General features: G+C 40.5%; 1 protein-coding gene across 1 annotated transcript; it reads right to left on the bottom strand.

The window, feature by feature from the left end:
• Window positions 1–932: 932 nt before the first annotated feature.
• Window positions 933–15,441, bottom strand: c11h2orf42 (chromosome 11 C2orf42 homolog). The gene is made up of 9 exons (XM_063209714.1): window positions 15,379–15,441; window positions 13,192–14,637; window positions 9,417–9,449; window positions 9,127–9,276; window positions 5,197–5,304; window positions 4,803–4,910; window positions 4,122–4,222; window positions 2,764–2,920; window positions 933–1,979 (listed from the first exon to the last, which is right to left on the bottom strand). The coding sequence occupies exons 2-9, from the start codon at window positions 14,594–14,596 to the stop codon at window positions 1,837–1,839; spliced, it is 2,205 nt and encodes a 734-aa protein (XP_063065784.1). The 5' UTR covers window positions 14,597–14,637; window positions 15,379–15,441; the 3' UTR covers window positions 933–1,836.
• Window positions 15,442–15,528: the final 87 nt, after the last annotated feature.

The following is a 15,528-nucleotide window of genomic DNA, read 5'->3' as shown; positions in this document are numbered from 1 at the left end:
TGCACGCTCGAAATGCACACAGCTGAAGATATACTGCCCGCCCTCCACATCCGCCATATTTTGTGAAAATAGATGCACACCCACACGCCTCTGGTTTTACAGCGCTCAGTGAAAATACTGCCTCACTGTACACGGCCGTAAACTCAATACGTTCGGGGGCCCTCAGAGGGATACGCTGGGACAAATCCCTGATCAATCTTGCTGACACACTGTGCTGTGTACTACTTTGCCTTGGCTGTCACTGGACTTAAATAGCTGTGCTGAATGCTGATGTTTTCTTTTAGTGCGTGTCCAACTAATGGTGTTCTCTTTAAAATAAAATAACACAACTTTTTTTGGAGGTACGTAGGCTAAATGTTGCTAATTTGCAAGTCAATGTAATGCATTACGAAGATGGTACTACGGAATTTTAATGCAATTATCCTCGTCTCTGATTTACAAAACTGTTATGATTTTTAGTCTAGTTACATGTCAGAGAGGAAAATACAACATCCAAAATAAATAATAATTCATTCAACATGATTACTATACATAGCTTACTGTCATTGCTATTTAGATCATGAGAGGTAAAACCATGTAAGAACCATAGTCAGACGTTTAACCTCCAAATGTTAGCCGAGGTTGCTCTCTGGTGACCGAAAGAGGAACTGCAGCTAATGTAGAGGTTGCTCAAAGTTCTCAGTTTATATATTTATTCACTCATTTCATATAAAAATACACATAGTGATTGAATGACCTGAAATCACTGACAGTAGCTGGTAAAGTGTTTTTTGTCCAGCTTGCACAACACTGACAGATGAAAAAAGGGAAAAAACACTGTGACAAAAACAGATTCTTCAGGATCTTTTGATAAACACTCAGTAGTTGCTGAATGATCCACTGTGTTCCCACAGATACATGAAGGTGGAATGATAAAACAATAATTCAAAGGCTGGAGTATTGGATCTTTATATACTGTATATCGAGTCAGTAACTGTAAATGTGTTCACATGAACCAGCATGTCCACATCACCACTGCACAAACACTCAATGAATGACACAGTTAAAACCAAACAAAGTGACGAGGCACACATGCACAATCACAACCATACAGGTATTACACGCACACGCACACACATGCACACACACAGCTATCAGACGCTGAAGGCAACTGTGAAATATTTTATCTACATAAATTAGGGACTATATATTCATTTCCAATTCAGATCTGTTGAAAGCAAAATCATAAATTTTCCCCAGGTTTTAAATAAAAAAATAAAAATAAATTAAAAATATGCAATAGCTGTGGGCAAGACAGATTCCTCATGTGTAACACTGCCACCTGGTGGTTTCACCTCACAATTACAGTGGGAAAACTTTCTTGACTGCTGTATCACTTTTGTATCTTCAGCACTGTGGGCGCTTCTGCAATGTTGTCAGAAGTATAACAAGTAAGTTCATGATGTACGTACAAAGTCAGTACATGATATTACACAGTTGTTACACCAGTTAATCCACTGTACCTAAAGACGCAGGTACATTGTAGCGATTAAAATAAAAAAGTAAAAATCCTGCCACAACCAACCGTAAACAGGCACACCGGTGAACAGTAACAGTAGGTCAGTCACTCAGTGAAGTCACCTGTGTTGGAAGTTGCTTTTATCTCTACTTCTACTACTTTTGACACCTCTGTATTTCTGTCATTGTGTGACATTCATTCCATGGTAGAACTCATTTTTGCCCAAGTGTGTGCACCTCTCCATCAACTGTATTAGCCATTGTCCTGCACTTTCACCAGGGATGGGCACAGTTTTCCACTGTATTTGTGTGCGTAAGCAGTACATTTGATGCTGTAACTCAGGGGTCGGCTGGCTGGCTGCTGGGCTGGTGTCCGTACTCGAAGCGAAGTCTCAGCTCCCCTACCCTGCAGCGGGGCAGGATGTCCGGGATCCACTCGATGATGAACGGGGTGGGCTCCTTCTGCTCCGGAGAGGAGATACCTGAGGATGGGTGAGGAGAGAGAGAGAGAGCGAGAGTCATTTTTTCAGCTCGGAGCAGGCTTCACGCTTAAATACTTTGACTGTGAGGCTGCTGGCTCAAATGTTTGTGCAATAAAAACACACGTTATGCGGCCCTGCCGGGGCCAATAGGATACTCGTCTGACATGCGGCCAACCCGACCGACCCGGGTTTGATTCCCGGCCCGACTCCTTTGCCGACCCCTCCCCATCTCTCTCCCCCTCCTGTCCACCTCTCAAACTATCCTATCATCAATAAAGCCGTAAAATACCAATATATACTGATATATCTTTAAAAACACACGTTATGCAAGATGCAGACTGTTTTCTGAGAGACTGAGGAGAGAGAGAGAAAGAGGAGAGTCTCTGATTGAACTCTTTCAACCATGACAATCATGCACTTGTAACGGATACCATTAGTAAACCTCCCTCCCGAAGCCTGATACCATATTACTAGTGCTGAGCTATGCTGTGCCTCCCATGCCGAACTGGAGCGTTGCCTGGTAGGTGGTGGGTTTGAGTCCCAAGTGGCAAACTAGCGCAGATCACCTCAGTTAGTAGAGTAGACTAACTTTATTAATCCCCTTACACTGGTGCTGTGACCCGGATGGGAGTGAAGTTTAGGGGGGTGGGTGTAATGCATGTCAACTAGCAGAGTTCGGTGTAGAACATTAGGAAACCTCCCTGTACAAGGTAAAAAAAGTTTAAAATTATATAAAAGTTCAAACAAACATAACACTTGAAATAAGACCTAAAACGCCACTTGCCCACTTTGAGGAAGGTGTGCAGCTCGAGGGGCCGGATGGCGTGCGTGGTGCGGCCCAGGGCCTCTGCCAGGGGCTCCACGGGCACCTCCGGGCAGGAGAAGGGGGAGTAGGAGCCGTCACTGTTCCTCACAAAGCTCTGGGACAACTTCAGGGGAAACTGGGAGAAGAGATGGGGGGAAGAATAGAGAGATGAAGAGATCGATGGAGAGAGGGATGGAGAGAGAGAGAGAGAAGTAGGGACCATTGATGGATGTGGAGTTGACTATGAAACAGGACTTGAAAGTCCACACACTTCCTCCAAATCAGGAGAAAGTGTGTAGATATTCAACTTTATTTTCATTGTTGCCTGACCCTTTTGTCCTGCAGCTGTAGTTTGGATGAGCGCAATACTACCTCTCTACTTGGACGTGGAGTTGAAAAATGAGAGGATTTTTTTTTTCATGGGGTTATCATTTCACAAAGCACATACTGCACTTTATTTTTGGTGACACCCACACACAGACACCAACATGGCATCATGCCACGGCGTATGAATAAAATGCCGACTTGAACCATTTATCGTGTGTGTGCACCAAAACTTTGCATGTTAACTCGGTTAGGGTTAGGGTTAGGGGGCAGGATTAGGTCTGGGCACAATTTCACCATTTTTCTTACTTGTTTCGCTGTTATTGGCAAAAGTAAAGTGGAAAAAAAACATGACTTTAATGACAGGGTAGGGTTAGGACTTAGCCTTTTCGTGTTTAGCAACAGAAATTCACTGTTGGAAAACTTCTTGCTTTGCGCACAAAAAAATAAAATAAAAACTGCCTGTAGTGGTCATAGGCAAACATGCAAAGACATAGCACCAACAGCCAACACACAGAATGCATAAGTGTGAAATAACACGCCTTTTCATGATGCCAGTCTGCAGACACACACCGAGAGGAGGGAGAGAGGGAGGGACGTTGGAGGAGTGAAAGTAAGGGCCAAAACATACCAAGGCGGAACGGAACGGTCCCGGGACGAACGCGGTCTTTCTGCTTAGTTTTGGCCGGCGTGTTTTTCTCTGCCTTTCACACTGACAGCGTCGGCGTGCGCGGCCGGTCCTATTCAAAACCCTCCCCACAGCCAAAGCTAGCATGCTACTTTGCCATTCATTTGAATGAGACACCGCTGGTCGCCGGCGTGAAAAATAAGCTTCAGTTCTATTTTCCAAATGCAGCGCGGCGCGGAGCCGGCTCCCGCGCCGCTGACGCTCGACTACCGCCGGTTGGTGTGTAAGGACAGATATGTTTCAATGTATTTTCACCGACGCCGGTAAAAAACGCGGCCGTTCCGCGACGCTTTACCGCCCTGGTGTGTAAGACCCCTAAAAGTACCTCAGGTGTGTGGAAGATCTGCTTGACGTGCATGAGGTTGGTGATGTGCCAGGTGTACTTGGAGAAGGTGCCCAAAGGTGGAGCATCCTGACGGACAAACGCTGAAATAGACGAAGGACAATGGCTTTCTGTGGGATTTGATAGTAGCCTTTAACTCTTGCTGATATACAAATGTAATATACCAAAATCACAATGACCAAGTCTTCACCTGTGACTTAAAACTCTAAGTAATGTCATTACAATGTTGTTGATAATATAGTTATGCTGTTTCGGCAAATGAGCTGGATCGTCTGCGATCCAACTGCGCTAAGTGCTACAAAGTGCTAACGGCTACTAAGGGCTACTAAGTTTGATTGCAAGCGTATTACATTGCCAGTCAACTGTATTGCATACTGAACATACAATTGTAAACCCAGTCTGAAATGAAAATAATGACTCCATACTGATAGAACCTACAACAACTGATAGAACCGACAACAACAAAGTGGGTAGGTAGTGAGATGTAATTTTTTATGAATACACATAAGTAGGAACGTGAAAAGATACATACAATTCTGTTTGTTATGACACCATTTCGCAGCCTCTACCACACAGACTTCAGAAAAGCAACACTATAGTCCTTGACATACCCACACCAAAAGACAGAAAGTTGCAGTAAATAACATCATAGAGGCCACTCACTGGTGGTGAAGTTGGGGAGCCTCCTCTTCTTGCTGCCTAGGGAGAGTCTCTGCTGCAGGGCATTGAAGAAGGACTGGGGGATGTGGAAGACCAGGGGCTCCGGCTTACCTAATGGAAGGTCAGTATGCCATTAAAAACATCAACATCTTCACCATGCCATCATAATCACCACCATTCACCATACCATCACCATGATCACCACCACTATCATCATCATCGTCACCATCTTTGCAATCATCACCATCATCGTCATTCACCATCATCATCATCAGAATCATTATACCATTAGCAGTGTCAGCACCACATCCACTTACAAAAACCTCAGTTGTTTTAAATACTAAAAAAACGATACTGACAAAAATACTGAAGATTACAAGCTAAATATTCGTCTCACCGTCAAACTGGTAGTGCATGGACTGGTGGATCTTCTCGTTGACGCTGGCCAGCCACTGCTGGAAGGGCAAGGTAGCATGGGCCTCATCCACAGGCTGGCTGCCCCCTGCTGGACAAACAGACAACATGCACACATGCACAGCCATTACACACAGAGCCAGAGCAGGTGGAAGAAGCATATAGCATTACATTATCCTCAAACCAAGTTCAAAAGAAAGAAGAAAGAAATAAATGTGTTGATATGAACAAATGCTATGATCAGAGTAGGTTTCAAAGTGATGATCTGAAGTGGCGCCTGATGACACACACTATTCATTTCATTTCGGGACCGTGAAGCCACCTCAAAATTCTGGCTAAAATACAGAGAGCTAGAACATGTGGAAGCATATCATTGCATTATATTCACAACGAGTTCACAGGAAAAAGGTAACATGGTAAGAAAGAAAGAAAATGAGACTAAGTCGAGAGAGAGAGAGAGAGACAGAGACAGAGACACAGAGAGAGCCAGAGACAAAGAAAGGGAGAGAGAACAAAGAGAAGGAGAGAAATGCCGAGCAGGTACAGCACACCACAACAGTCACTCTGGCGTCTGGAAACAAACAAAAGACAGGAACAGAATGAAAATGAGAGAGACTGCTCATCTAGACAAGACTGGAAGAGGTGAGACAGCAAACAGACAGACACATGGTGGTTTGATGAGAAGGTAAACAGACCTAAACGAAACCAGTGGACAGACCACTGGCTAACAAAACAAGCAAGAAAAAGGAAGTGGAGAGTCTCGAGTTTCATACGACCAAGAGAAAAAAACCAAAGACCACCTTAGGAGAGACAAAGGCAGGATACTGTAGGAGGACAGAATACAACAGAAGAGAATCTGACATCTGAGGGGAGCATCCACAGACCAGTATTGTGTGTGTGTGCGTGCGTGTGTGTGTGTGTGTGTGTGTGTGTGTATGCGTGCGTGCGTGAGTGAGTGAGTGAGTGAGTGAGTGAGTGAGTGAGTGAGTGAGAGAGTGAGAGAGAGAGAGAGAGAGAGAGAGAGAGAGAGAGAGAGAGAGAGAGAGAGAGAGAGAGAGAGAGAGAGAGAGACCACTATGTACACTATTTGTGGTCTTTCAGGCATGTTGAAACTCGAGAGAAAGAGAGTAGAAAGAGATGGTGGAATAGTGAGTTGAGTGAGTGTAGCTCACTGGCACTTTTGGAGGAGGAGAACATGTGTGCCCTGTGATAAGTTTATAAAGGTAATTTGTTTAGCCTTGCTATTTGACAAAGGAAAATCATTAAGACCCGACCCCTGTCATAAATTCTTTGTTATCAGAATGGCAAGTCGTTTACAGCCCCCATTATGATTTTAATGTTATGCAGTTTCACATGAAATATGATATGTTTTGTAAAGAAATCTTAGAAATTACATTTGTAGAACAATTTGGTAAAATTTTCAAGGGACCTGGGGCCTAAAGTGCAGGGGGAAATCCTGGTTTGTGTTCCTAGAACAGCCCTTGGAGGACTTTATAAAATTTGAAGTGGCCCTTGGATGAAAACGTTTCGTCGCCCCTGGTGTAATGGCATAGAAGCAAGTACTTCAGCCCCCCCTGCAAGATACCAAAAATGGGGCCCCGGACGAAAAAAGAGGGCCTCATATCATGTGGAGGGGACCCGTTTCTTCAAGTCAAGGGCCCATGTGGGCCCCCCACCTCGTATGGGCCCCCCTGCCTCACGGGGGTATACTTCACGCCCCTGCATAGAAGTGTAGTACTATGGTAGTACAGTCTTTACAGTGACTATTACAGCATTCCACTGGAGGTACCATGGATATCATGAGCCTACATGATGAGGAAGCTGTGAAATAGTCCTGTTTTGCCGTCATGCCATGTGGCTCATTTATTTAAAGGGACACTGTGTGGGATTTTTAGTTGTTTATTTGCAGAATTCATGCTGCCCATTCACTAATGCTACCTTTTTCATGAATACTTACCACCAGCATCAAATTCTAAGTATTCAATGTGACTGGAAAAAATGCATTGTTCATACATGAAAAGGGGGATCTTCTCCATGGTCCGCCATTTTCAATTTCCAAAAATAGCCATTTTTAGCAGCAAAAATGACTGTACTTGGACCATAGAAAATATTTATTTAATACTTCGGCACTCGACCATATTAAAGAACAGTGGCAAGAGGAATTGGGAGTAGAAATATTAGACGTGAATTGGCACTATGCCATTGAGAGAATACACTCTTCCTCTATATGTATCAGACATGGTTTAATGCAGTTTAAGATTCTTCATAGGGTCCATTTATCAAGGGCAAGACTGGCAAAGATATACCCTAATACTGATGCAACCTGCCTTAGGTGCCACCTGGCTCCAGGAACATTGTTTCACATGTTCTGGTCTTGCTCTAAATTAAGAACATTTTGGTGTGATATTTTTGATACATACACCCAGGTTTTTAATAGAAAGGTAGATCCTGACCCTTTGATGGGGCTTTTTGGAATAATTCCTCTGGGATCATCATTTACATTTACAGCTTCACAGTCAGAGATCATTGCATTTACATCTCTCTTAGCTAGACGACTCATATTATTAAACTGGAAAGCTGAGGCCCCTCCATCATATGGTCGTTGGGTGGTGGATGTTATGGCTCATTTGAAACTAGAAAGAATGAGGACTGCCTTGAGAGGCTCACAAAGGAAGTTTTGGAAGGTGTGGCAACCATTTATAGACTATGTGGAGGATCATTTTAGTCCTACTAATATATAGTTCTGGGATGTAAGGTATACAGTAATCACTGCAACCCCCCCCCCCCTTCCTCTCTTACTTTGTGTAAGTTTTTCTTTTACCATTATTGTTTTTATTGTTGTGATTATTGTTATTCTTATATTATTATTATAAATGTAATTTTAGATCATAATCATTTTTATTATTTTTCTCTTGTATTTTGTCTTGTCTCTTCTTGAGTTTTATTTTGATGCGTATATGTTGGGGTTTTGTTTTTGTTTTGTCTGTAAATGAGGTCCTCACGGTTCGACCTCTTTTGTGGAGCACACTGTGAAGTTTTTGATGTGTGCAATTTTGGTTTGATTTATTTCTATGGTCACTCCCTGAATGAAAAGATTGTATGTAAAATGTTTCTATGGAGACCTGAGAAAACTCAATAAACATAATTTCATAATAATAATACTTCGGAAACTTTCATGAAAAGTTCGAACTTGGCAATAGGCAGCCCATTTTCAATTCGCAGCATAGTTGCAGTACACTTTTTGACCATTCTTGCACAGTGTCCCTTTAAGAAGAAAGCCCAACTGGGAAACTCCAACTCCCATTGTAACACAACACTCCACAGCATACAGGTGCACAGTGCACACAACGAAATTGCATTTATGCCTCACCCATGCAAGGGGCGGCCCCCAATAGCCCCCACGGGAGCAGGGAGCAGTGCGGCGGGGCGGTATCTGCTTAGGGTACCTTAGTCATGGAGGAGGATGGGGGGGGAGCACTGGTTTATTACTCCCCCCACCAACCTGGCGGGTCAGGAGTCGAACCGGCAACCTTTTATTTAGGCTACAAGACTGACACAAGTCTGACACCCTAACGGCTTACCCATGACTGCCCTACAGTAAGCACAGTAAGCTGACCTACGATTGGCTCTTCTTCAATGTGAGAAGGATAACTTTCATGAAAGCAGTGAGATAGTTATGTTTATTATGCTCATTGTGTTTATTACTAGTTCATGATGAGAAAGCAGTAAGATACTTGTGTTTACTACTAGTTCATGATGAGAAAACAGTAAGATAGTGTTCATTACTAGTTAAGTCATTGTCATTGCATGTGGCCCAGCTAAGGAAGTACAGTAAAGTAAGCTGACCTGTGATTGGATCTCAATAGGATTATGTAGTTATGTAGGGTATGTAGGGACTAGGGAGTGAGCTGACCTGCGATTGGCTCCTCTGCTTTCAGCCTCTTTGCCTTGCTTGGCGCTTCATTGACAGGTCTGGTGAGGAATATGCTCAGAATGGGCTCTGGGGCAGCCTTCCCTTCAGAGGCACCCACTGGTGCTGACGAGCCAAGGATCATCTGCAGCCCTGCAATGCACAGACGCATACACGCACACAATACATACTTAATGCACACTTACCAAAACCCTAAATATTCAGATTTACGTACTGTAAATTATGCATAGGCTACAAAAATACACACATGCAACACCACCATGAAATATTACCATTTGTTGTTGACGTGTGATTGAATAAGTGTACTTAAGTGTACTTTAAATATATTTAATTTTCTGAAAGTATATTTTAAGTACACTCTATTTATCAAGTACAGTACTTAAGTATGGTATTTAAAAATATACTTATAGTTTAGTGTATTTTAAATATATTTTAAAATAATTTGTATTATTAAAGTTATGTACTTAAATATAGTTTTATAAAATATACTGTTAGTGTATTGTATTTTAAATGTATTTTAAGTATATTTGTATTTTAAAAGTAATGTGCTAAGTGTAGTATTGTCAAATATACTATTAGTGTATTATATTTTAAGTGTATTTCAAGTATATTTGTATTTTAAAAGTAATGTGCTAAAGTGTAGCATTATAAAGTATACTATTAGTGTATTACACTTTAAGTGTATTTTAAGTATCTTTGTATTTTAACAGTTATATACTTAAGTGTAGTATTATAAAATACACTATTAGTGTATTGTATTTAAATGTATTGTAAGTACATTTGTATTTTAAAAGTAATGTGCTTAAGTGTAGTATTGTCAAATATACTATTAGTATATTGTATTTTAAGTCTATTTTAAGTACATTTGTATTTTAAAAGTAATGTGCTAAAGTGTAGCATTATACAGTGTACTATTAGTGTATTATATGTTAAGTGTATTTTAAATATCTTTGTATTTTAAAAGTTATGTACTTAAGTGTAGTATTATAAAATACACTATTAGTGTATTGTATTTAAATGTATTGTAAGTACATTTGTATTTTAAAAGTAATGTGCTAAAGTGTAGTATTGTCAAATATGCTATTAGTATATTGTATTTTAAGTCTAATTTAAGTACATTTGTATTTTAAAAGTAATGTGCTAAAGTGTAGCATTATACAGTATACTGTTAGTGTATTATATTTTAAGTGTATTTTAAGTATCTTTGTATTTTAAAAGTCATGTACTTCAGTGTAGTATTATGATATATACTATTAGTATATTCTATTTAAATGTATTTTAAGTACATTTTTATTTTAAAAGTAATGTGCTAAAGTGTAGCATTATAAAGTATACTATTAGTGTATTATATTTTAAGTGTATTTTAAGTATCTTTGTATTTTAAAAGTTATGTACTTAAGTGTAGTATTATAAAATACACTATTAGTGTATTGTATTTAAATGTATTGTAAGTACATTTGTATTTTTAAAGTAATGTGCTTAAGTGTGGTACTGTTAAATATACTATTAGTATATTCAATTTTAAGTCTATTTTAAGTACATTTGTATTTTAAAAGTAATGTGTTAAAGTATAGTATTATAAAATACACTATTAGTGTATTGTATTTAAGTGTATTTTAAGTGTATTTGTATTTTGAAAGTAATGTGCTAAAGTGTGATATTAGAAAATATACTATTAGTGTATTGCATTTTAAGTGTATTTTAAGTGTATTTGTATTTCTAAAGTAATGTGCTAAAGTGTGGTATTAAAAAATATACTATTAGTGTATTGTAATTTAAGTGTAGTTTAAGTGTATTTGTATTTTTAAAGTAATGTGCTAAAGTTTGGTATTAGAAAGAATATTTGAAACGTACTTTAAGTTAAGTATGATTTTAGTATATTAAGTACACTTGTACAAAGTTTGATTTTAGTACCAAAAAGTCAACTTAAAATGTGTTAAAGCTCTACTTAATTATATTTCAAGTGTATTTAAGTATACTATAAGTTGTCCCAAAATAACACAACTTAAATATGTACTTCTGCAGCATGCTATAAAGTGCTTTCTTATGACCTTGAATTAGATTTGTAGCATATTTCAAATAGTTACACTTGACCACATGTTAAAGTACACATTAAACATCTTTTAAAGTGAATTAGTAAGTATATTTAAAATGTACTTAGTTAAGTATGATTTTAGCATATTAAGTACACTTCTGCAAAGATTGATTTTAGTACCAAAACGTCAGCTTAAAATGTGTTAAAGCTCTACTTAATCATACTTCAAGTGTATTTAAGTATACTATAAGTTGTCCCAAAATAACATTCTTTAAATACACACTTTTGAAGTATATTTTAAATACAAAAATACATACTTATTAAGTATATTAAGTACATTTTGTTTCACCTGGGTACTTTTTCTTAACCATCATTTTAGTGTATTTTAACCTAGGCTTATTTATTCATTATGCTTTGTAACATTAAATAACCTTCCACCTTCCATTTTGTTAATGTATTTTCATGGTAAAAACACCATATTGAAGAGCACAAACAGATCTTAAAAAGGCATGTAAGGCCTTACCTATTACACTTTTAAGCACAATACTGAAGTCTGTACTTAAGTTGTGTTATTAGTGTATTAAGTGCACTTTAAGTGTACTTTTTGGTGCACAAATTAAACATGTAAAAGTGTCTTTAATTCGATAAAAGCATACCACCACCAATGATTTCTAAGTATTATTATTAAATATATAAAAGTATACTTAAAGTGTACTACTCAAGACTATTACTTCAAGAACGTAATTGTGCCTGTTGAAGAACAGGTAGTTGTGGTCTAGTGGTTAGACTGCAGGTCTGTGGTTCAGTGAGTTGTGGGTTTCAAATCCTGGTTGAGGCAGTGGTTGTTGTCTGAAGTGAAGGTGAAAGGAAGGTTCATGTGAATGGTTGATGGTTGTGAACAACATCATGTACAATGGTAATGAGTAATTACAGAGTACATTAATGTTTTTTTAATATACTTTTGAAATATATTTAAAGTGTACTTAAAATAAATATATTTGAAATGTGCTTAAAGTAAAATCTACTTGTAGTATACTTAAAATACATTTAGAGTCAATACACTTAAAATGTACTTAAAGACCTTGAAATAGATTTGTAGTATACTTAAAATACACTAAACTGCATGCTAAAGTACAAAATAAACATATTTTAAAGTGAATTAGCAAGTATGTTTGAAATGTACTTAAGTTAAGTATGATTTTAGTATATTAAGTACACTTGTACAAAGTTTGATTTTAGTACAAAAAAGTCAACTTAAAATGTGATTAAGCTCTACTTAATTATATTTCAAGTGTATTTAAGTATACTATAAGTTGTCCCGAAATAACACAACTTAAGTATGTACTTCTGCAGTATACTATAAAGTACTTTCTCATGACATTGAAATAGATTTCTAATGTACTTAAAATGCACTTATCCGCATGCTAAAGTTCACATTAAACACATTTTAATGTGACTTGGTTAGTATACTTATAATGTACTAAAAGTTAAATATATTTTTAGTATATTAAGTACACTTGTACAAAGTTTAATTTTAGTACAAAAAAGTCAACTTAAAATGTGATTAAGCTCTACTTAATTATATTTCAAGTGTATTTAAGTATACTATAAGTTGTCCCAAAATAACACAACTTAAGTATGTACTTCTGCAGTATACTATAAAGTACTTTCTCGTGACGTTAAAATAGATTTCTAATGTACTTAAAATGCACTTATCCGCATGCTAAAGTACACATTAAGTACATTATAAGTATACTAACCAAGTCACTTTAAAATGTGTTTAAAGTTAAATATATTTTTAGTATATTAAGTACACTTATACAAAGTTTAATTTTAGTACAAAAAAGTCAACTTAAAATGTGTTTAAGCTCTACTTAATTATATTTCAAGTACATTTAAGTATACTATAAGTTGTCCCAAAATAACATTCTTTAAATACACACTTTTGAAGTACACTTTAAATACAATAAAACGTACTTATTAAGTATATATTAAGTACACTTTTTTTTTACTTGGGAAGTGAGCAAACTCGGCGGAGAGCTTGTCGTCGCTGGCGAAGGCCCAGACGCAGGCGTAGAAGTGGAGGCATCGCGACCCGGCCCCGACGGAGAGCGAGAAGGCCTCTGGAGAGACCTGGCTGCCCAGAGTGGCCAGTGAGCCCCCTCCTCCAGCTCTGTTACCAGTCCCCACCCCGGCACCCTGCTGGCACGTGCAACGGAAAATTGGCCACGCGGGCGCACCGCTTGCACCTGCTCCGTCACCTTTCGGCTGTGTGCCGCCACCACCACCACTTGCCCTGTCACTTTTCACCACCCCCCTCGTCGCGCCCCCTCCTCCTCCTCCTCCACCTCCACCTCCTCCCTTGCAGACGGTGCAGTGCAGCAGCCCCAGCGGTTGTGCCTCGCTCCGGTCGCACCTCACCACCAGGGAGGTGCGGGACACCCTCTGCACCAGGGGCCCACCCTCGTTGGCAGCGGGGTCCGTGGCCAGCCTCCACAGCTCCTGCCGGGCGTGGGCAGTCACGGGCAGCGCGTCCAGCACCGAGCTCTTGAGCGGCAGCGGCTTGGCCACCTGCTCCGCCGGACACTCCATGGCCTGGCGCACGTGGTCGCAGCACGGCATGTCTGGCGCCTGCGGTGGCGAAGAGGAGGGTGCGGAGGAAGATGATGGTGGTGGTGGTGTTGAGGAAGACGAGGCGGTGGCTCCTGGCTGATTATCTTTCTGCTGCTGCTGCTGCTGTTGTTGTTGTTGTTGTCTTTGTTGACGGCGGCAGGCTGGCAGGAAGCAGTGCCCCAGGCTGAGGCGCGTGAGCAAGGTGCCCTCCGTGGTGGCGATGGCCGTGTCGGTGAGCGTGAGCTGCACAAAGCCCCTCTGCTCCGGGCCGCGGCACCGGTGACGCAGCGAGAACACCTGGCGGCCACCTGCAGGGGACGAAGTGGAGGGCGGTGGAGAAGATGGCGGCGGCAGAGACGACAACGATGAAGAAGAGGAAGCCCCTCCGTCCAACACGCCAACATCCACATACGCATTTCCTTCCCCATCTCCTCCTTCTCCACCACCCCTCGTCACCAGCCTCACCACCTCCGGGGACCCGACGCCGGCCACCTTCTTCGCGGGCCTCCGGGACGCGGCCGTGGACACGGGCCCGCGGAAGATGGCGCCACAGGCCTTGTTCTTGCAGCTGAGGCTGCGCGTGCCATTGTAGATGCCGCAGTGCGGGCACTTGCGGATGCCACGCAAGGTGGGCTTGCCCAAGTCGTCCCAGCACGTCCAGGGCGCCGGAGCGCTCATTGTGTTTGTATCGCTGCTGGGCTTGGTGCACAGGCTGTTTGTAGTGGTGGGGGCGTCCTGATGTTGCGCTGGGCAGGCCAGTGGTTGTGTCAGGGGCAATGCTGATTCAATGGGGTGGCTCGCCATCAGTCTGTTGTTAAGAGAATGTTTCCCTCAGGTAATTATCACTATAATAATAATAATAATAATAATACATGAAATAAAACATAAAGACAATATGAAGTCATTGAAAGGCACATTACACATAAACAATAACACAGAAAGGTAGCTCAGTGACCTTATGAATAAAACTACGACAGTGTAGGCCTATGCAAAATAGGAAAACTGTTTTTTGAAGTAGGGTGCTGCAATATTTTGTGCCTAATATACAGCAACAGCCTATTGAACAGTAGGCTACAACAATGCCAAGTATACGTTTTTTAATAATTATTTTTTTCCAAGTGCAAAACATATTGCAATTACTGCCGTATGAATCGGTTGTATAGCCTACAACAGTATTGCTGTTGAAAAAATGCAGCTTTCATTCTGCAGTTGCACCAGGTCGTTTGGGTCAGTCAGACGATAGGCTACTTCACACCGGAAGAAACTTGTTACATTACGCCATAATTTAGGCTACATTGCATCGGTAAATGGATAGACTAAATGAAAAGCTATAAAGCGGGGGCGCTTCTTATATTATTTTTGTCAGTTGTAAATTTTTGACTAAGCTCGCGCAAAGATATTTTTGCTGTACTTTTAATAACAGAAGCATTATTTTCAGAGCATGCGTGCTTCATCCGCTAATTGTGCATTTAGAGGTTCGTAAACTTGACAAGATATTCGATGATGTACCTAATTATTTTAATGCTGTCCTTGCCAGCATATCTGACTATTCTCTCCCCACTTCTCATGTTCGTTCTATTGCCTACCTTTTCAAAATCCAATACCGCGGCGCTGTCTAGTCAAGTCTGGCTATGTTCGTCTCAGCCGTCGCCATTGCTCCTTAGAAACGAGACACATGACTGCAGCTGTAACGGGCCCTGTGGTTGGCTAGAGACTGCTGACGCAAGCAAGAGGGT

Source organism: Engraulis encrasicolus, chromosome 11 (assembly GCF_034702125.1).
Source record: "Engraulis encrasicolus isolate BLACKSEA-1 chromosome 11, IST_EnEncr_1.0, whole genome shotgun sequence".
Taxonomy (NCBI): domain Eukaryota; kingdom Metazoa; phylum Chordata; class Actinopteri; order Clupeiformes; family Engraulidae; genus Engraulis; species Engraulis encrasicolus.
Note: the sequence above shows the minus strand (reverse complement) of the source record. Positions and strands in the feature narration are given on the sequence as shown.